Source organism: Polypterus senegalus, chromosome 15 (genome assembly GCF_016835505.1).
Source record: "Polypterus senegalus isolate Bchr_013 chromosome 15, ASM1683550v1, whole genome shotgun sequence".
Classification (NCBI taxonomy): domain Eukaryota; kingdom Metazoa; phylum Chordata; class Cladistia; order Polypteriformes; family Polypteridae; genus Polypterus; species Polypterus senegalus.
Genome location: NC_053168.1, coordinates 56,448,462 through 56,463,906, shown reverse-complemented (window position 1 = coordinate 56,463,906; position 15,445 = coordinate 56,448,462). Strand labels below are relative to the sequence as shown.

The following is a 15,445-nucleotide window of genomic DNA, read 5'->3' as shown; positions in this document are numbered from 1 at the left end:
GAAGCGAGTGCAGAAAACAGAATAAGCAGACGATGCTTTGCGCATTACCGCAGAGTCGTATATTTTGTTGAGTGTGATCAGGACATCACGCAAGAGAGTGAGGAACTGGCATCAGCTGATCGGACACCAGCCGATGCCACCCCAGCTGAGTACAGCCGACGCACCTACGGCAAGGTTCGCGTGGGAGGAATACCCAGACATTGATCCGTGGGAGCCAAACAGGCTACCAGTCTTGACAAGACAGCATGGCTTGCTGTTGGACTCGGCAGATTACCAGCCGCTGGACTACTTCAGGCTGCTCTCCCCTGATGCCGCTTTTCAGCTACTGTCACAGAAGACAAACAGGTATGCAGAACAATTTCTTGAATCGCGGGCTGCGCTTTCACCACATTCTCGTTTTTCAAAGTAGAAATCCACAACAAAAGATGAGATGAAGGGCTTTGTGGCATTACAAATAGAGATGGGACTAGACTGGTGATATAACTTCAGGGAGCATTGGTCCAAATGTACTTTGTCCCCTGGTGGCTTTGGACAGGTTATGCTGCGTGATAACAGGTACGTGCTCCTACAAAATGACTGTAAGCAACTGAGCTTCATAATTTCTGACACTAGCAATGAGGAGTTCTTGAAGTTTCCAGAAAACTGGAAGAGTGCTTGAACCTTAAAGTCTCTCCTCATTTGTTAATGACAGTGATGATGGTTCTTAATACCGCTGTTGACTTTACATGGATGAAATATTATTCTGCTATATTTTATTAAATATACTAGTACACCATTTGATTCAGAATATTTTTTTCGTGTTTTCCTCCTCTAAACCTAGGTGCGTCTAATGGTCAGGTGAGTCTTAAGAAGCGAAAAATACAGTAGTACCCTAGGCACTATGAGCCATACAGGGAGATGTATGTATTTTATCTATACTAATAAAAGGCAAAGCCCTCACTGACTGACTCACTCACTCACTCACTCACTGACTCATCACTAATTCTCCAACTTCCCGTGTAGGTAAAAGGATGAAATTTGGCAGGCTTATTTCTTACAGCTTACTTACAAAAGTTAAGCACGTTTTATTTCGAATGTTCTACGCGTAATGGTCATAAAGGTCAATAACGGTCGACAACGTCCGCCATGTTGAACTTTCTTATTTATGGCCCCATCTTCACGAAATTTGGTAGGCGGCTTCCCTGCACTAACCGAAACCAATGTACAGACTTATTTCGGTGGTATGACGCCACTGTCGGCCTCCATATTGAATTTTCCAAATGTCACTAATTCTCCAACTTCCTGTGTAGGTAGAAGGTTGAAATTTGGAAGGCTCATTCCTTACAGCTTACTTACAAAAGTCAAGCAGGTTTCATTTCGAAATTTACGATAACAGTCATAACGGTCAACAACGTCCGCCATGTTGAACTTTCTTATTCATGACCCCATCTTCACGAAATTTGGTAGGCGGCTTCCCTGCGCTAACCGAAACCAATGTACGTACTTATTTCGTGGTATGACGCCACTGTCAGCCGCCATATTGAACTTTCCAACGCCACTAATTCTCCAAATTCCCATGTAGGTAGAAGGCTGAAATTTGGTACTTATTTCGGTGGTATGATGCCACTGTCGGCCACCATATTAAACTTTTCAATAGTCTTTATTACTTATGGGCCTATCTTCAAGAATTTTGGTACGTGGGTTCCCAACGCTAACTGAATCCTACTTACGTACATATATACGTCCATAGCCTGCAGCTCGGTCACCATGTGAGGCGGCGTTGGATCCCCCATCCCAACGCCTCCCACATTGTTGGCTGCCTGCTTATATAAGGCCGTCCGTCGCTCCAGTCTCTATATTCCCTTCCTTGCTTTGCCACGGGATTCACGTCTCCCTGCTGATAACTACAGCCTTTTTATTTAATCCATGGCTTCTCCCCTGTTTTATTGTTCATTTATTACGATTATAGTTATTGTGTAGGTATTTTAGACTTACTTTACATTGTTCAGGTACCCATTTCCTTTATCGTCCCAACCGTACCACCATTAACATGTCTATTGAGGTGATCACCATCGATCAAAGAACTGTCACTTACCAAATTGTTTCCATGCCTGGAGATGGCACCTACTTTTTCAATTCTCTTTGTTACATATTGCACGGCCATATCAGGCTCACTCTTGATATCCGGAGGAACATTGTGTCTTATGTACTGAATGACTGAGACAGGTTCACGGTGTGGACTGATGACGGTACAGGAGATAATTATACTACACAGGAGCACTAGAAGAGTGAAATGCTTAAGCCCTTCACCTATGCATCTGCATGCGAGTTGATGGCTGCCGCTGAATTGTTCGCTTGTCGCTTTCAAGTGTACTGAAATGGCCAAATATTTTACACCTTTCGACAACCGCCAATGCCTCTTAAACATCTTAAATTGACAGGTGACGATTTCAGTAGTGGACACTTTGATGTTTATGAATGTTTAAACTCTCAAAAGCTGGATGTGAAGTTATCGATGAAACCGGTTGTATACTTACAACGCTTGACAGATGCCGAATATCTCTTCAACACAGGTCCTACAAATACTGTCGTAATTGAAACAAACCATGAAACTCAAACTGATTATGACAGCAGAAATCCAAGCTGTGAGATTTGAAACAAGATTACTGTTCACATGGCCAACTGTACGTTGCATGCTCAAGAGTAAGCTCAGCGCACAGCTTGGTCATATTACAACCGGAGGGCCGAACTCACAATGTGGTATACAAAGAGATCCTTAACAAATAATTATTGGTATATTTTCCCTCAGTTTAAAAAGGTTTAACTTTCTTCTTAATAAAAATTTTAAGGCAGTACTTCGCCGCTGTGAAGCGTGAGTATTTTGCTAGTATCAAATAAACGACAGACACTTAAACTACAGCTTCCCTTAACAAAGCCTATAGCATTTCACAACATGTAAAATCTAGTTAATGCCCTAACAGACCAACAACAAATCTTATTCAGAGGATATTATCACTAATTCACACTAATAGCAAATTCACAATATCCTCTAATGGCCAATTTAAAAAGTACAGTGCATCCGGAAAGTATTCACAGCGCATCACTTTTTCCACAATTTGTTAAGTTACAGCCTTATTCCAAAATGGATTAAATTCATTATTTTCCTCAGAATTCTAAACACAACATCCAATAATGACAACGTGAAAAAAGTTTACTTGAGATTTTTACAAATTTATTAAAAATAAAAAATTTGAGAAAGCACATGTACATAAGTATTCACAGCCTTTGCCATGAAGCTCAAAATTGAGCTCAGGTGTATCCTGTTTCCCCTGATCATCCTTGAGATGTTTCTGCAAGTTAATTGGAGTCCACCTGTGGTAAATTCAGTTTATTGGACATGATTTGGAAAGGCACACACCTCTCTATATAAGGTCCCGCGGTTGACAGTTCATGCTTGGTTTGTGCTCTGACATGAAGTCAGGATTACTCATATAGTTCAGGGAATCTGGAATACACTACCATGGCATGTACTTGAAGCAGAAATGTTGACAACCTTCAAGAAGTATTTGGATGGGATATTGCGACAGTTTGGCTATTAGCTAAACAGATGAGCTTGATGGACTGAATAGGTGCCTCTTGTTTGTTGGATTTCATATGTTCTTATGTACAGTGCATCCGGAAAGTATTCACAGTGCATCACTTTTTCCACATTTTGTTATGTTACAGCCTTATTCCACAATGGATTAAATTCATTTTGTTCCTCAGAATTCTACACAAAACACCCCATAATGACAACGTGAGAAAAGTTTACTTGAGGTTTTTGTAAATTTATTAAAAATAAAAAAATTGAGAAAGCACATGTACATAAGTATTCACAGCCTTTGCCATGAAGCTCAAAATTGAGCTCAGGTTCATCCTGTTTCCTCTGATCATCCCTGAGATGTTTCTGCATCTTAATTGTAGTCCACCTGTGGCAAATTCAGTTGATTGGACATGATTTGGAAAGGGACACTCCTGTCTATATAAGGTCCCACAGTTGACAGTTCATGTCAGAGCACAAACCAAGCATGAAGTCAAAGGAATTGTCTGTAGACCTCCAAGAGGATTGTCTCGAGGCACAAATCTGGGGAAGGTTACAGAAAACTTTCTGCTGCTTTGGATGTCCCAATGAGCACAGTGGCCTCCATCATCCGTAAGCGGAAGAATTTCGAAACCACCAGGACTCTTACTAAAGCTGGTCGGCCATCTAAACTGAGCAATCGGGGGAGAAGGGCCTTAGTCAGGGAGGTGACCAAGAACCCGATGGTCACTCTGTCAGAGCTCCAGAGGTCCTCTGTGGAGAGGAGAACCTTCCAGATGGACAACCATCTCTGCAGCAATCCACCAATCAGGCCTGTATGGTAGAGTGGCCAGAAGGAAGCCACTCCTTAGTAAAAGGCACATGGCAGCCAGCCTGGAGTTTGCCAAAAGGCACCTGAAGGACTCTCAGACCATGAGAAACAAAATTCTCTGGTTTGATGAAACAAAGATTGAACTCTTTGTGAATGCAAGGTGTCACTTTGGAGGAAATCAGGCACCGCTCATCACCAGGCCAATACCATCCCTACAGTGAAGCATGGTGGTGGCAGCATCATGCTGTGGGGATGTTTTTCAGCGGCAGGAACTGGGAGACTAGTCAAGATAAAGGGAAAGATGACTGCAGCAATGTACAGAAACATTCTGGATGAAAACCTGTTCCAGAGCGCTCTTGACCTCAGACTGGGGTGACGGTTCATCTTTCAGCAGGACAACGACCCTAAGCACACAGCCAAGTTATCAAAGGAGTGGCTTCAGGACAACTCTGTGAATGTCCTTGAGTGGCCCAGCCAGTGTCCAGAATTGAATCCGATTGAACATCTCTGGAGAGATCTTAAAATGGCTGTGCACCGACACTTCCCATCCAACCTGATGGAGCTTGAGAGGTGCTGCAAAGAGGAATGGGCGAACCTGGCCAAGGATAGGTGTGCCAAGCTTGTGGCATCATATTCAAAAAGACTTGAGGCTGTAATTGCTACCAAAGGTGCATCGACAAAGTATTGAGCAAAGGCTGTGAATACTTATGTACATGTAATTTCTCAGTTTTTTTATTTGTAATAAAAAATGAATTTAATCCATTTTGGAATAAGGCTGTAACATAACAAAATGTTGAAAAAGTGATGCGCTGTGAATACTTTCCGGATGTACTGTAAGTTGAGAACTCCATATTAACACAACTCTCACGTTGAACTAGAGGAAGGAAAACATTAAATGTTCAAAATAGAGGAATTCTTAAGGGAAGGCTTACATGGGGATAAGAGATTACAAAGTGATGGGCACAGAAAATCACAATGGAAGTTATTCCTCTTCACAACTGGTAGAACTGTTCATTTACAGTATAAATGTAATTGAATAATTACCTTATTTGATATGGGGTTGCAATCAAAACCGGATTGTGTAATCAGTTTTGTATTAAAGGGGGCAGAAGAGACAAATTCCTGCTTAAATAGAAGTGTAATAAGGAGAAATAACTGAAATGCCAGCCTACCATTTATTTTTTTAACTCTTACTGTTAGCAAGAACAATTTATTTGGCATTCAGAAAAACTGGCAAATAAAGGAATAAAAATAAATGTCTAATGGAATAAAATGTAAGCATTTTAAGAATAAACTGTATTTGTGTGTGTATACACATATAATGAAATAAAATCTAAACAAGTTTTACAAACAAAAAACAAATCAAGCCATGTAATAAGTTAAATTAATTCAATTAGAAACAGTCATTATGCAGTTACAAATTAATTTTGTAATGATATTGTGACCTTTTAAAAATGTTATTATCCTTTTAAATATTTTATCAATAGTAAGAGTAACACAAATACCTTTGTGTTGCTTCTGATCTTCCTTTTCTGTCATTCTTTCTTGGGCTTTTCTGAAAACACGAAGATGAGTAGCAAAATCATCCACTAATCTTGTTGTGAAATAAGGCTGCCAGTCAACTTCTTTGGATCTAAAAAAATGTACACATATATATATATAAATAAAGTCCTGAAAATACATAAAACATTAACTTAGTTATACATATTACAAAATGTATATGAAAGTTTCACAGATTTTATGAAATATAATTGGAGTTATAAAAAATTAAAATGTAAACTTTAGTTCCCTTGGCTCTTCTTCAGAACATTAAATCATTTATGGTTAATTTCTGAGGTTTTGTTGCCTTTTTGTTAAAGTTTAAAAAAAAATTGTCAGCAACAAATTGAAATTGTTTACACAACCTGACATATAACTTATTATTCACCTTACAGCAACAAGATAAGCTAAATCAGCCCTTTCTAAGAGCTGTATCTTCTTTTTAACATTATTAATAACTAGCCAACGCCGACCGTAGCATATGGCGGTGTAAGAATAAGAACAGAAAACGGTGAGAAAGGAATTCAGAAATCAAGAAGAAAGAAATACTTGAAAGACGCAGTTGTGAATAGGTGTTTTGCTGGAGATGACAGATAACGAGTCGAAAGATCTAACCCTAGAAAAAGCCACGTACAACTGACTGTGGCTGAAGACTGGCTGTTGTAGATTAACGCAAATCTTTGCAAAACGTAATGCAAGGCGGGATATTGGGGTTGTGTTTGAAGTAAATGACAATGGTAGCATGGAGAATCTCGGAAAGAGCTTGAATTTCAGCTTCACCACCATAAACTCCAGATGTTGCCATGTATTGATAGTACTCATGACTTGTTGTGATAACTCGACTTGCAATCGAAAGAACGACAGGAAGAACGTCTCAAAATCTGTCCAAATGTGATGAAACAAAATCTACTGCCCTATGTAATAGTGAGATTGCACTGCCTTCGTCAACCATTTGTGTCAAGAAATAACCCACTGATAGGAACAGGCAGTTGCCGGATCCTGGAATAGAGATGATGTTGCACAAAAACCCATCGACAGAGAAGATACTGTCGTTCATTTTATAACAAAGGCTTAGGAAACAACCATCGCAGTATAACGAAAATAGCAAGGAGCTAAACCAATGCCAATGGTCGAGAGAGTACCTTCCTGTAGCAGGCTACGGAAAAGACTCCCAGGCGCACACATGGCTAAAGTGAAAGGTCACATGGTCAGGCTTGATATAGGGCAGGGATGTGACACCAATGGGGTCATGAGAGAGGAGCGGGTAACACGGTAGTCAGAAGGAGGAATAGGAATTGAGAAAAGCGGTGTGGGGGTGTATGGGAGGCTGCAAGCAGCGTGGGGAAGGGTTTGGAAGAGGAAGAATAGGAATCAAGAAATGCTGTGTGGGCTGCGTGTGGGGGGACCGGTTTCGAAGAGGAAGCAGGATGAACCAGAAGAGAAATATATATAATGGATACTATAGGTGGACTTTGTCAACCTCCGTTTTTCAGTTTGACAAATTTCAAGACATCAGTTCTAGAAAAGGCAGTTATTACTCAGCTTAATTTTTACCTGAATACGCATACAACTTAGTCAGGTTTTAGAAACCACACTAGTTAAATTAGTAAATGATTTACGGGTTAATGCGGAGAGAGGTCATGTATCTGTTCTTGTTCTCTTAGACTTGAGTACTGTATTTGACACCATAGACCACAGTATTCTTATATATTGCCTTAGCCAATGGGTCTCTCTGGTAGTATCTTAATTTGGTTTCAGTCATATTTAACAGGAAGAAAATTCTTTGTTAGATGTGGGGATTGTACTTCGAAGACCCATGATATTGTAAATGGTGTACCACAATGATCTATCCTGGGTCTACTGCTCTTTTCAATCTACATGCTTTTAGTGAGTCAGATTATCTCAAAGCACAAGTTGAGCTACCACAGTTATGCAAACGTCACACAGCTTTATTTATCTATAATGCCTGATGACCCTGATGCTCTTGGCTCTCTTATCCAATGTCTTAGCAGTATTTCCAAATGGATGAGTAGTAAAGTTTTCAAACTAAGTAAGGAAAAAACAGAAATCTTAGTGACTGGCAAACATGGATATAGAGAGGGCATTGGAAATAAACTTGATCCCTTAGGTTTAGAATTTAGGGGTACTCACTGACAGACAAAGACTGAAATTTTTCACTTAAGGAATATAAAAAAGTTAGACATCTTATAACTTTACAAGATGATGAAAAATTAATTCACACTTTTGTTTTTAGTCAACTAGATTAATGCAATGCATTCAATAATAAGACTACCTAAGGAAAACATAAATCGGTTGCAATTAGTGCAGAATGCAGCAGGCAGAATCTTAACTAGACAAAGAAAATTTGAGAACATCTTAGAAGTTTAGTGTGGTAATGTTGGCTACCTGTGTCATTCAGAATTGACTTTAAAATACTAGTAATGCTTTATAAAGTCTTGCTCAGTCCTAGATTTGAGAATGCCGGTCCCCTACTCTGCAAGTCATAACTTTAGATCTTCAAATGGAAGTCTGATTATAATTCTAAAAGCCAAGCCCAAAAGAAGCAGTGAGGTAGCCTTTTGCTGTTATGCACCTAAAATCTGGAATATTTTACCTACAGATATTTGCCAGGCTAATACTGTGAAACATTTAAAAAAAAAACTGCTAAAAACGCATTATTTTAATATGGCTTATTTGTAGCTACATTTCATTTTTATTCCTAATAGGAGTATAGAATTATCACAATCTTCATGGATCCGAAATCTGTATTAATCCCTAGTATTCCCTGATGTCTTTTCTGGTTCTTCTGTAGTGGTGATCTGTGCAACCACCTGATCAAAGCACCACACAGCCCCCGGAGATGATGGAATGAAGGCAGGTGTCTCAAGCCATACTTCATCAAATCCTATCATATGAAGAATGAAAATTAAGAGGTTTAATTTAGTAGGTAGAATGCCCATTGGGGGCTGGGCGGCCTTTTGGACTTGCAATTTTTTTGTTCCATTCTAAATGACTTTTTTTTCTGTCTTTCCACGGCAAACCTAGTAAGAAATCTTTCCAGATTACTTTCTACATAAAAGACATCTATAGATGTCATTTAGACATTACCAGAATGGCTCTGAAATTAGCCACATCAGGCTGGATCTCCTGTGCTAAGATTTGGTGGTCCATGAATGTTTGTGGTTATCCTCAAAATCATATTTGTCATGTATGACAAGCTTTATAAAATGTATTTTGGAAAACCAGAAGAAAGTTCTTGTTCCATATTACAGTCATAAACCAGCATACTTGCATAACTCAATATTTCTACTAATAACTTCAGTATTTACCTTCTGGAAAAATATTTGACTAGAAGAAACTCCTAAAAGAAATCACCTGAACAAATAACACCCAAATGCATTTATAAATATTATGAATAGAGGGAAAACACATGAAAGCATGTATCGAGACAAATCTTACATTACAGGGGAAAACAAAGGTGCATTATTAGTACTTTAACAAGGTCAGCTATATGAAAAAGCTATTAAAAAGCTATACTTCTGTGTTTTTTGTGCCATGAATGGGAAAAATGCTTTGTTGGAAGGAAAAATCTATAGGATTTAAGTCGCTCTTTTAGATGACTCACAATGGTCATCTTCACTTCAAAGCAGCATTAGTTTTTCGGGATGCAAAGGATCTAAGAAAAGCTTTAATGGTTACTGGAAGAAATATAAAACACAGTGTTTAGAAAGGGAATGAATTTGGGGAAAAAATTTAAATATTACAAAAAATTCTTTGTTTGAGAATGGGGAAAAAAATGAGTAAAGAAAGGATATGTTTTCATTTACATGTGAAACTTAAGTCTGTACAAAACAAAGACTGTCCAGGGTGAAGCAGGACTTTCATACTTTCTGATTATTTACTTTTTAACTATCTCTGTTAAGGAGTTCTAGATTTACCAATTAAGTAAGCATCTTAAATGATTGGTTGCCATTTCAGTGTTCCATATTATAAAATATACTATTTGTTTCATTTATATACTCACAGTAAACTTTGCTCATTTATAGTTTTGTTACTTTTATTAATAAGGTGATTTTCAAACTCTGCATAATTTGTTATCCTTTTCTATGAGATGTAGGGCACACAAAAATAACTGGACTCATTTCTAATGATATTAATTTGATCTACTTAGTTCATCTAACTTGATATCTCACACAATTTTAAAACATCTAAAATGGAGTAACATAGCTGCCTCTCAATGCTATGTGGTCTAGTGCAACAGTTACAAAAACTCCCAGTATTCTTTCTCTTAAAGATCTAAACCTCTTATTGTTAAGTAATAAATTTTTACTCCATTTACCCAGCTGTGGTATAAGATGACACACTTGGCCAGTATACCCATTTGTTCTGCTATGAATTGTACAAGACCTGTTGCAAACTCATCTGAGAAAGAGTCTTCTTTTTGGAAGGTCATGCAAAATCTTATGTCGATAACAAATGTGCTGAATGACAAAATGCAGATCCCCTTTGATGATTTGAGAGCAGACGAAGGCAGCATTAAACTGGAGCAATAAACAGTGACAAATAAGATGCATTTCTTATAGTCAAATCTGTGCCTTGAATAAAGAAATCAAAATGCCTAAAATGAAATTGATAGACAAAGATGTGAAAGGCTAGTAGAAAAATATAGAACTAAAGGAGACGTTGAAGGAATGGAATAAAACAACCAACAACTTCCAGCCAGGATTTGGTCAATATAGTTTTTAAAGATGGCCCTGCAAATTGAAAGGGTTTATAGTATCTCTTCAAGCCTAATCAACCTGTCAAGATTATCATTTAACAAGATTTGGCTATACTGTAGGTCTGAGGCCAACAAGAAATCAAAAGATTACCCATGAAGGTTCCCATATTAAATTCATGCCTGGATTCACTACCTTGCATATTAAACTAAATGTGAGAGATTCTTCCATTGCTAATTTCCCAGAAGACATGCTGCAGGATAGGATGAGCTTTGATGCAGAGTATGAGAACAAGATTAAATTGAAAGCAATACTTATCATTTTCTATTCAGGCTTATATGGTACGGAAAAATGCACACAACATTACTCCTAAGAGAAAAATCCCTGGACCTATGTTCTGAATTGAATTTGGAAATGGTTAAACTCTTCTGTCACTCCTGTCTATCTCCCCCCTCCCCCAGAAGTCTTCCACTTCCAACCCCTACCCTTGTCCCCACCAATAAATTAAAATAACTCTTGCATGGCAAAATGAAGCTGAGGGTCTGTGAACTCCTTTTTAGACCAAATATAGTCTACTCTAGTCAATTATGTGGGGAAAATCATTAAAGTTTTCAGCCAAGTGACATACAGTATGCACTCACTTTATTTCAGCAGGCACAGGCTGCTAATCAGTGGTCCTGGTATCTTCTTTCCCTACATAGGGATAATTATCAGCACACTTGCCAACTTGGTTAGCCACTTAAGCCTCACATCATAACTAAATAGCAAATATTAAATAGTCAACAAGTCATTCATTTTGGTAACTCCTGAGTTGATAATATTAAAACTACCAGGGTGAGAGTTTTCAGGCTGCAGAGTTGCGAATAGCCATTTTCATCATAATATTCAACATTACCTTTATTTCTACTGCTGAACTTAACATGATAAACTCATAATAATTGTGTCCTTTAAGAAAAATATATATATTTGTCCCTATTTGGCTAAGATTTTCTTTTTTTGGTTACTTCTAACATTATAAAAAAGTGCAAGAACCAGATGATAGGTTGGAAATGATCTCACACTTCACAAATTTAAGAACTTGTTAAGTAATAGCAAAGAAATAACACACTGAATACATTTTTATGTTTAACTTAAAAAATGATAATCACTGTTAAGATATACCTGGTAGAACACTCAACAAGTGCATTCTGTACCGTCTGTCTGATTTCAAGTAGGAATGATTCATCATCACTTAGAGTATAATACCAATATTGGATGTAGTCTCTTAGGGCAAACTGGATAACCTATTTAAAAAAAAGTACAGTTAATAAAATTAGCAAATCATAACATATTATACATACTGTATTTTGTTGTGAAGCTATTTTTAAACCCACTTTATCAAATTCAGGTTGTACGCATCAGAGCTTACCCAGCATCACTAGAATCCCTTAATTCTACAAAAAGATGCTGGGTCACCTTAAATTCCTTTGTACCTCTTCATCAGCATCTTTGTTTTGCAAATGTTTCACTCAGCACAAATAGCAAACAGCCTGCTATCCCACCCCCACACAAATGCAGCTGAAGTTCACCTAGTTCAAAAGTCTGTTTATCTGGGTGTGAGGTGCCTGGAATTTTATAGGGTAAATAATATATTGTCAGTTGGAATACATGCATTTCATGTGTGTTCCGTGTCTACAATGATTTAGATAAATGTTGGATGACAGGAAATGTGAGGCAAGAGATGTTAAACACATAACTAAAACAGAAACTTTTTCCATGTTAGAGTAATAATGACATTTACTGTATAATGTGTGAAGACTTTCACAAAAGGTATAATAAAACAAGTGCACTTTTATTCAAGAATAAAACCAAAGATAAAAAAATCATTCAATTTACATGTTGCGGTCAATGAGTAAAAACTCAAGCTCAAATATCAATCGAATTCTAGACACCTAAATCCCAGATAAAGAGACTCTAGATTCTGACCTAACTTCAGCAGCCTCACTGGGGATGAGTGACCAGACTACATACTGCTTGTGCTAATTTTGCAAAACAAAGATGCTGCTGACGAGGTGCGAAGGAATTTAAGGTGGCATTACAACTTTTTTTGTAGGCTTCAGTGATTCAAGTGTTAAAGCAGAATCTAATACAGGAATGGACCGCAGTTCATCGCAGTTCATCACAGTACACACTCTTGCACACACCTACTCTTACTTACATTGGATCAGTTAACTTTCTTCAGTTACAGCAGAATGATTTTCAAGAAAACAAAAAAATTAGATAAAACAAAATGAGACAATGTGAAAACCTGATGATGTTTTAGGTCATATTTATGCAGAAATATAGAAAATTCTAAAGGGTTCACAAACTTTCAAGCACAACTGTATATATCAGAACGGATCTATGCAAACCAATTTATATATATCTCAACCAATGCACAGTAATCCCTCGCTATATCGCGCTTCGACTTTCGCGGCTTCACTCTATCGCAAATTTTATATGTAAGCATATCTAAATATATAACACAGATTTTTCACTGCTTCGCGGGGTTCTGCGGACAAGGGGTCTTTTTACTTCTGGTACATGCTTCCTCAGTTGGTTTGCCCAGTTGATTTCATACAAGGGACGCTATTGGCGGATGCCTGAGAAGCTACCCAATCAGAGCATGCAGTTATGTTCCTGTGTGCTGATTGGCTCAGCGACGGAGAGTCGAATTCGATTCCGCTGCGTTAACCAGAAAGTCTTGTCTCGCTCATTACACAGCGAGACACGTTGATACTGAAAGAGTTAACTTTTGTGCTCTTTTGTGTTTATCTTCGTGCATAGTCAAGCCCTTCGCTATGACTCCAAAACGATCTGCTCCTGCTACTGCTTCAGGGGCAGTGCCCAAGCACCAATGGAAGATTCTAACGATTGGCGAAAAGGTAAACATTTTGGATATGTTGAAGGAAGGGAACAGCTACACCGCTGCAGAACGCCATTACGGCATCAATAAGTCCATGATTCTTTTTATTTAAAAAGGAGCAAAAGAATATAAGATCTACGGCCGCAGTGTCCTTTAACCAGGGCGCAAAACGAGTTGTAAGTGGATGTGATAAGGCGGTAGTCCGGACGGAATCTGCTTTAGGGATTTGGCTTGAAGACTGCCAGAAGAAGAATAATGGTGGTTCCTTTAGAAGAGCTGTAACGCTCTCCTTTGTTGTGCAGTAAAATTAAACTCATCGTTATCGGACAAGTCTTCGTGTCATTTTACTGTATACAATTTTTCTTCAATCAATCAATCAATCAATCAATCAATAAACAAACATTTATTTATATAGCACATATTCATACAAAAAAATGTAGCTCAAAGTGCTTTACAAAATGAATAGAAAAATAGAAGACACAATAAAAAATAAACATAAGTCAACATTAATTAACACAGAATAAGAGTAAGGTCCTGCATTGTACGTATTTATTGCTGGTGGCCTGTCTGTCTTAATGGCTATAACATATGTGATATCGGAGACATTCGATATCTTTAAAATAATATTTAGGTTTTACTGTATAAAAACCAGTGTGTTTACATACATAATTTCAACGAATCTTACCTAATATCTAAGAGAATACAAAGGGTTTCTGCTGTATAACTGTGCGGGAAATGTTTATAATAGTGTGGGAGAGTTTATAAGGGATTAAAATATATAAAAATAACCATATGAGCATATTGTTGTGGTCGAGGAGGGATTACTGTATATATCTGAATGGATGTATTCAACCCAATGTATATATCTAAACCAATGTATCCTAACCAATGTACATATTTGAACCGATATATATATATAATATGAACGGATGTATTAAAACTAATGTATATAGTCAAACCAGTGTATACATATCTGAACCAATTTATATATTTACGAACCACTCTTTTTTTCCTGAATGGCCCCTCATAATATAGTTATATGATAAATATAAATATATATATAAATATCTATCAATTATAAAAAGAAATCATGGAATGCAAAAGCAAGGAGACAATAAGTGATTTTCTCGGAAGTTCTCGAAAGACATGTAAAAGACCCACGAGACAAAAGAGACTTGACACGGAGCGTCTCATGTGGACCATAAACATGAGACTTGGTGCCAAGAGACTGTGCCAGGGCCGTCTCACGGGGACGTGGAACATGAAATTCTTGTAAGACACGCCCTACTCACAAATGATATCATACAAGAGCACATGCATCAAAAAAACAGTCAGTCGTGTAAAAGCACATAGTGCACACACATCCTGTGCTCTCAACACATATAAAAGCGTATAAGGACAATACAGAGAACAGACACCCAAAGGCACTGGAGAGAAAAAAAGGCAGATAAGAGATTATGAAACCAGTAAAATTCTAAAGTATTGCAGCGTCCCAGCCAGGTTGCAGCCTTTTTGGTTTTAAGTGACTGTTTGGTCCGATTGAGGGAGGGCGGAGTACAGCACGGAGGACTGATAGTGGGGTATTGATTGATGCAGTATGGGGAGGCGAGACCCGGGGGATGAGGGATTGGAGAGGGTGCTAGAAAGTTGTGTTTGAGGTTACGGAGTCAGCGATTGTTGAAGGATAACTTTTGTGACAATTTATCATGTCAGTCGCTACAGAATCAAAGAAAAGATAGAAAAGATCACATTACCGCAAAACAAAAGGGGATTAATCATTAGAACCTGGTTTAACTGAAAAAAGAGCAGGAAAAATCGAGGTCAGAAATAAAAGGCAAAGAGTACAGTCTTTTCACATTCACATCATTTATATGCACAAAACGTGGATTTACACAATAATGGATGCTATGAGAATCTGTGGTCCCGCAACAGTT

General features: G+C 37.9%; 1 protein-coding gene across 3 annotated transcripts in view; it reads right to left on the bottom strand.

The window, feature by feature from the left end:
- Positions 1-15,445, bottom strand: part of snx13 (sorting nexin 13) — a 220,710-nt gene that overhangs the window by 144,354 nt on the left and 60,911 nt on the right. For all 3 annotated transcript variants that reach the window (XM_039736162.1, XM_039736163.1, XM_039736164.1), the window contains exons 5-6: positions 11,789-11,910; positions 5,876-6,003 (exon numbers count right to left, since the gene is read on the bottom strand). In XM_039736162.1, the coding sequence (XP_039592096.1) occupies positions 5,876-6,003; positions 11,789-11,910 (250 nt within the window). The remainder of the gene's footprint in view (positions 1-5,875; positions 6,004-11,788; positions 11,911-15,445) is intronic.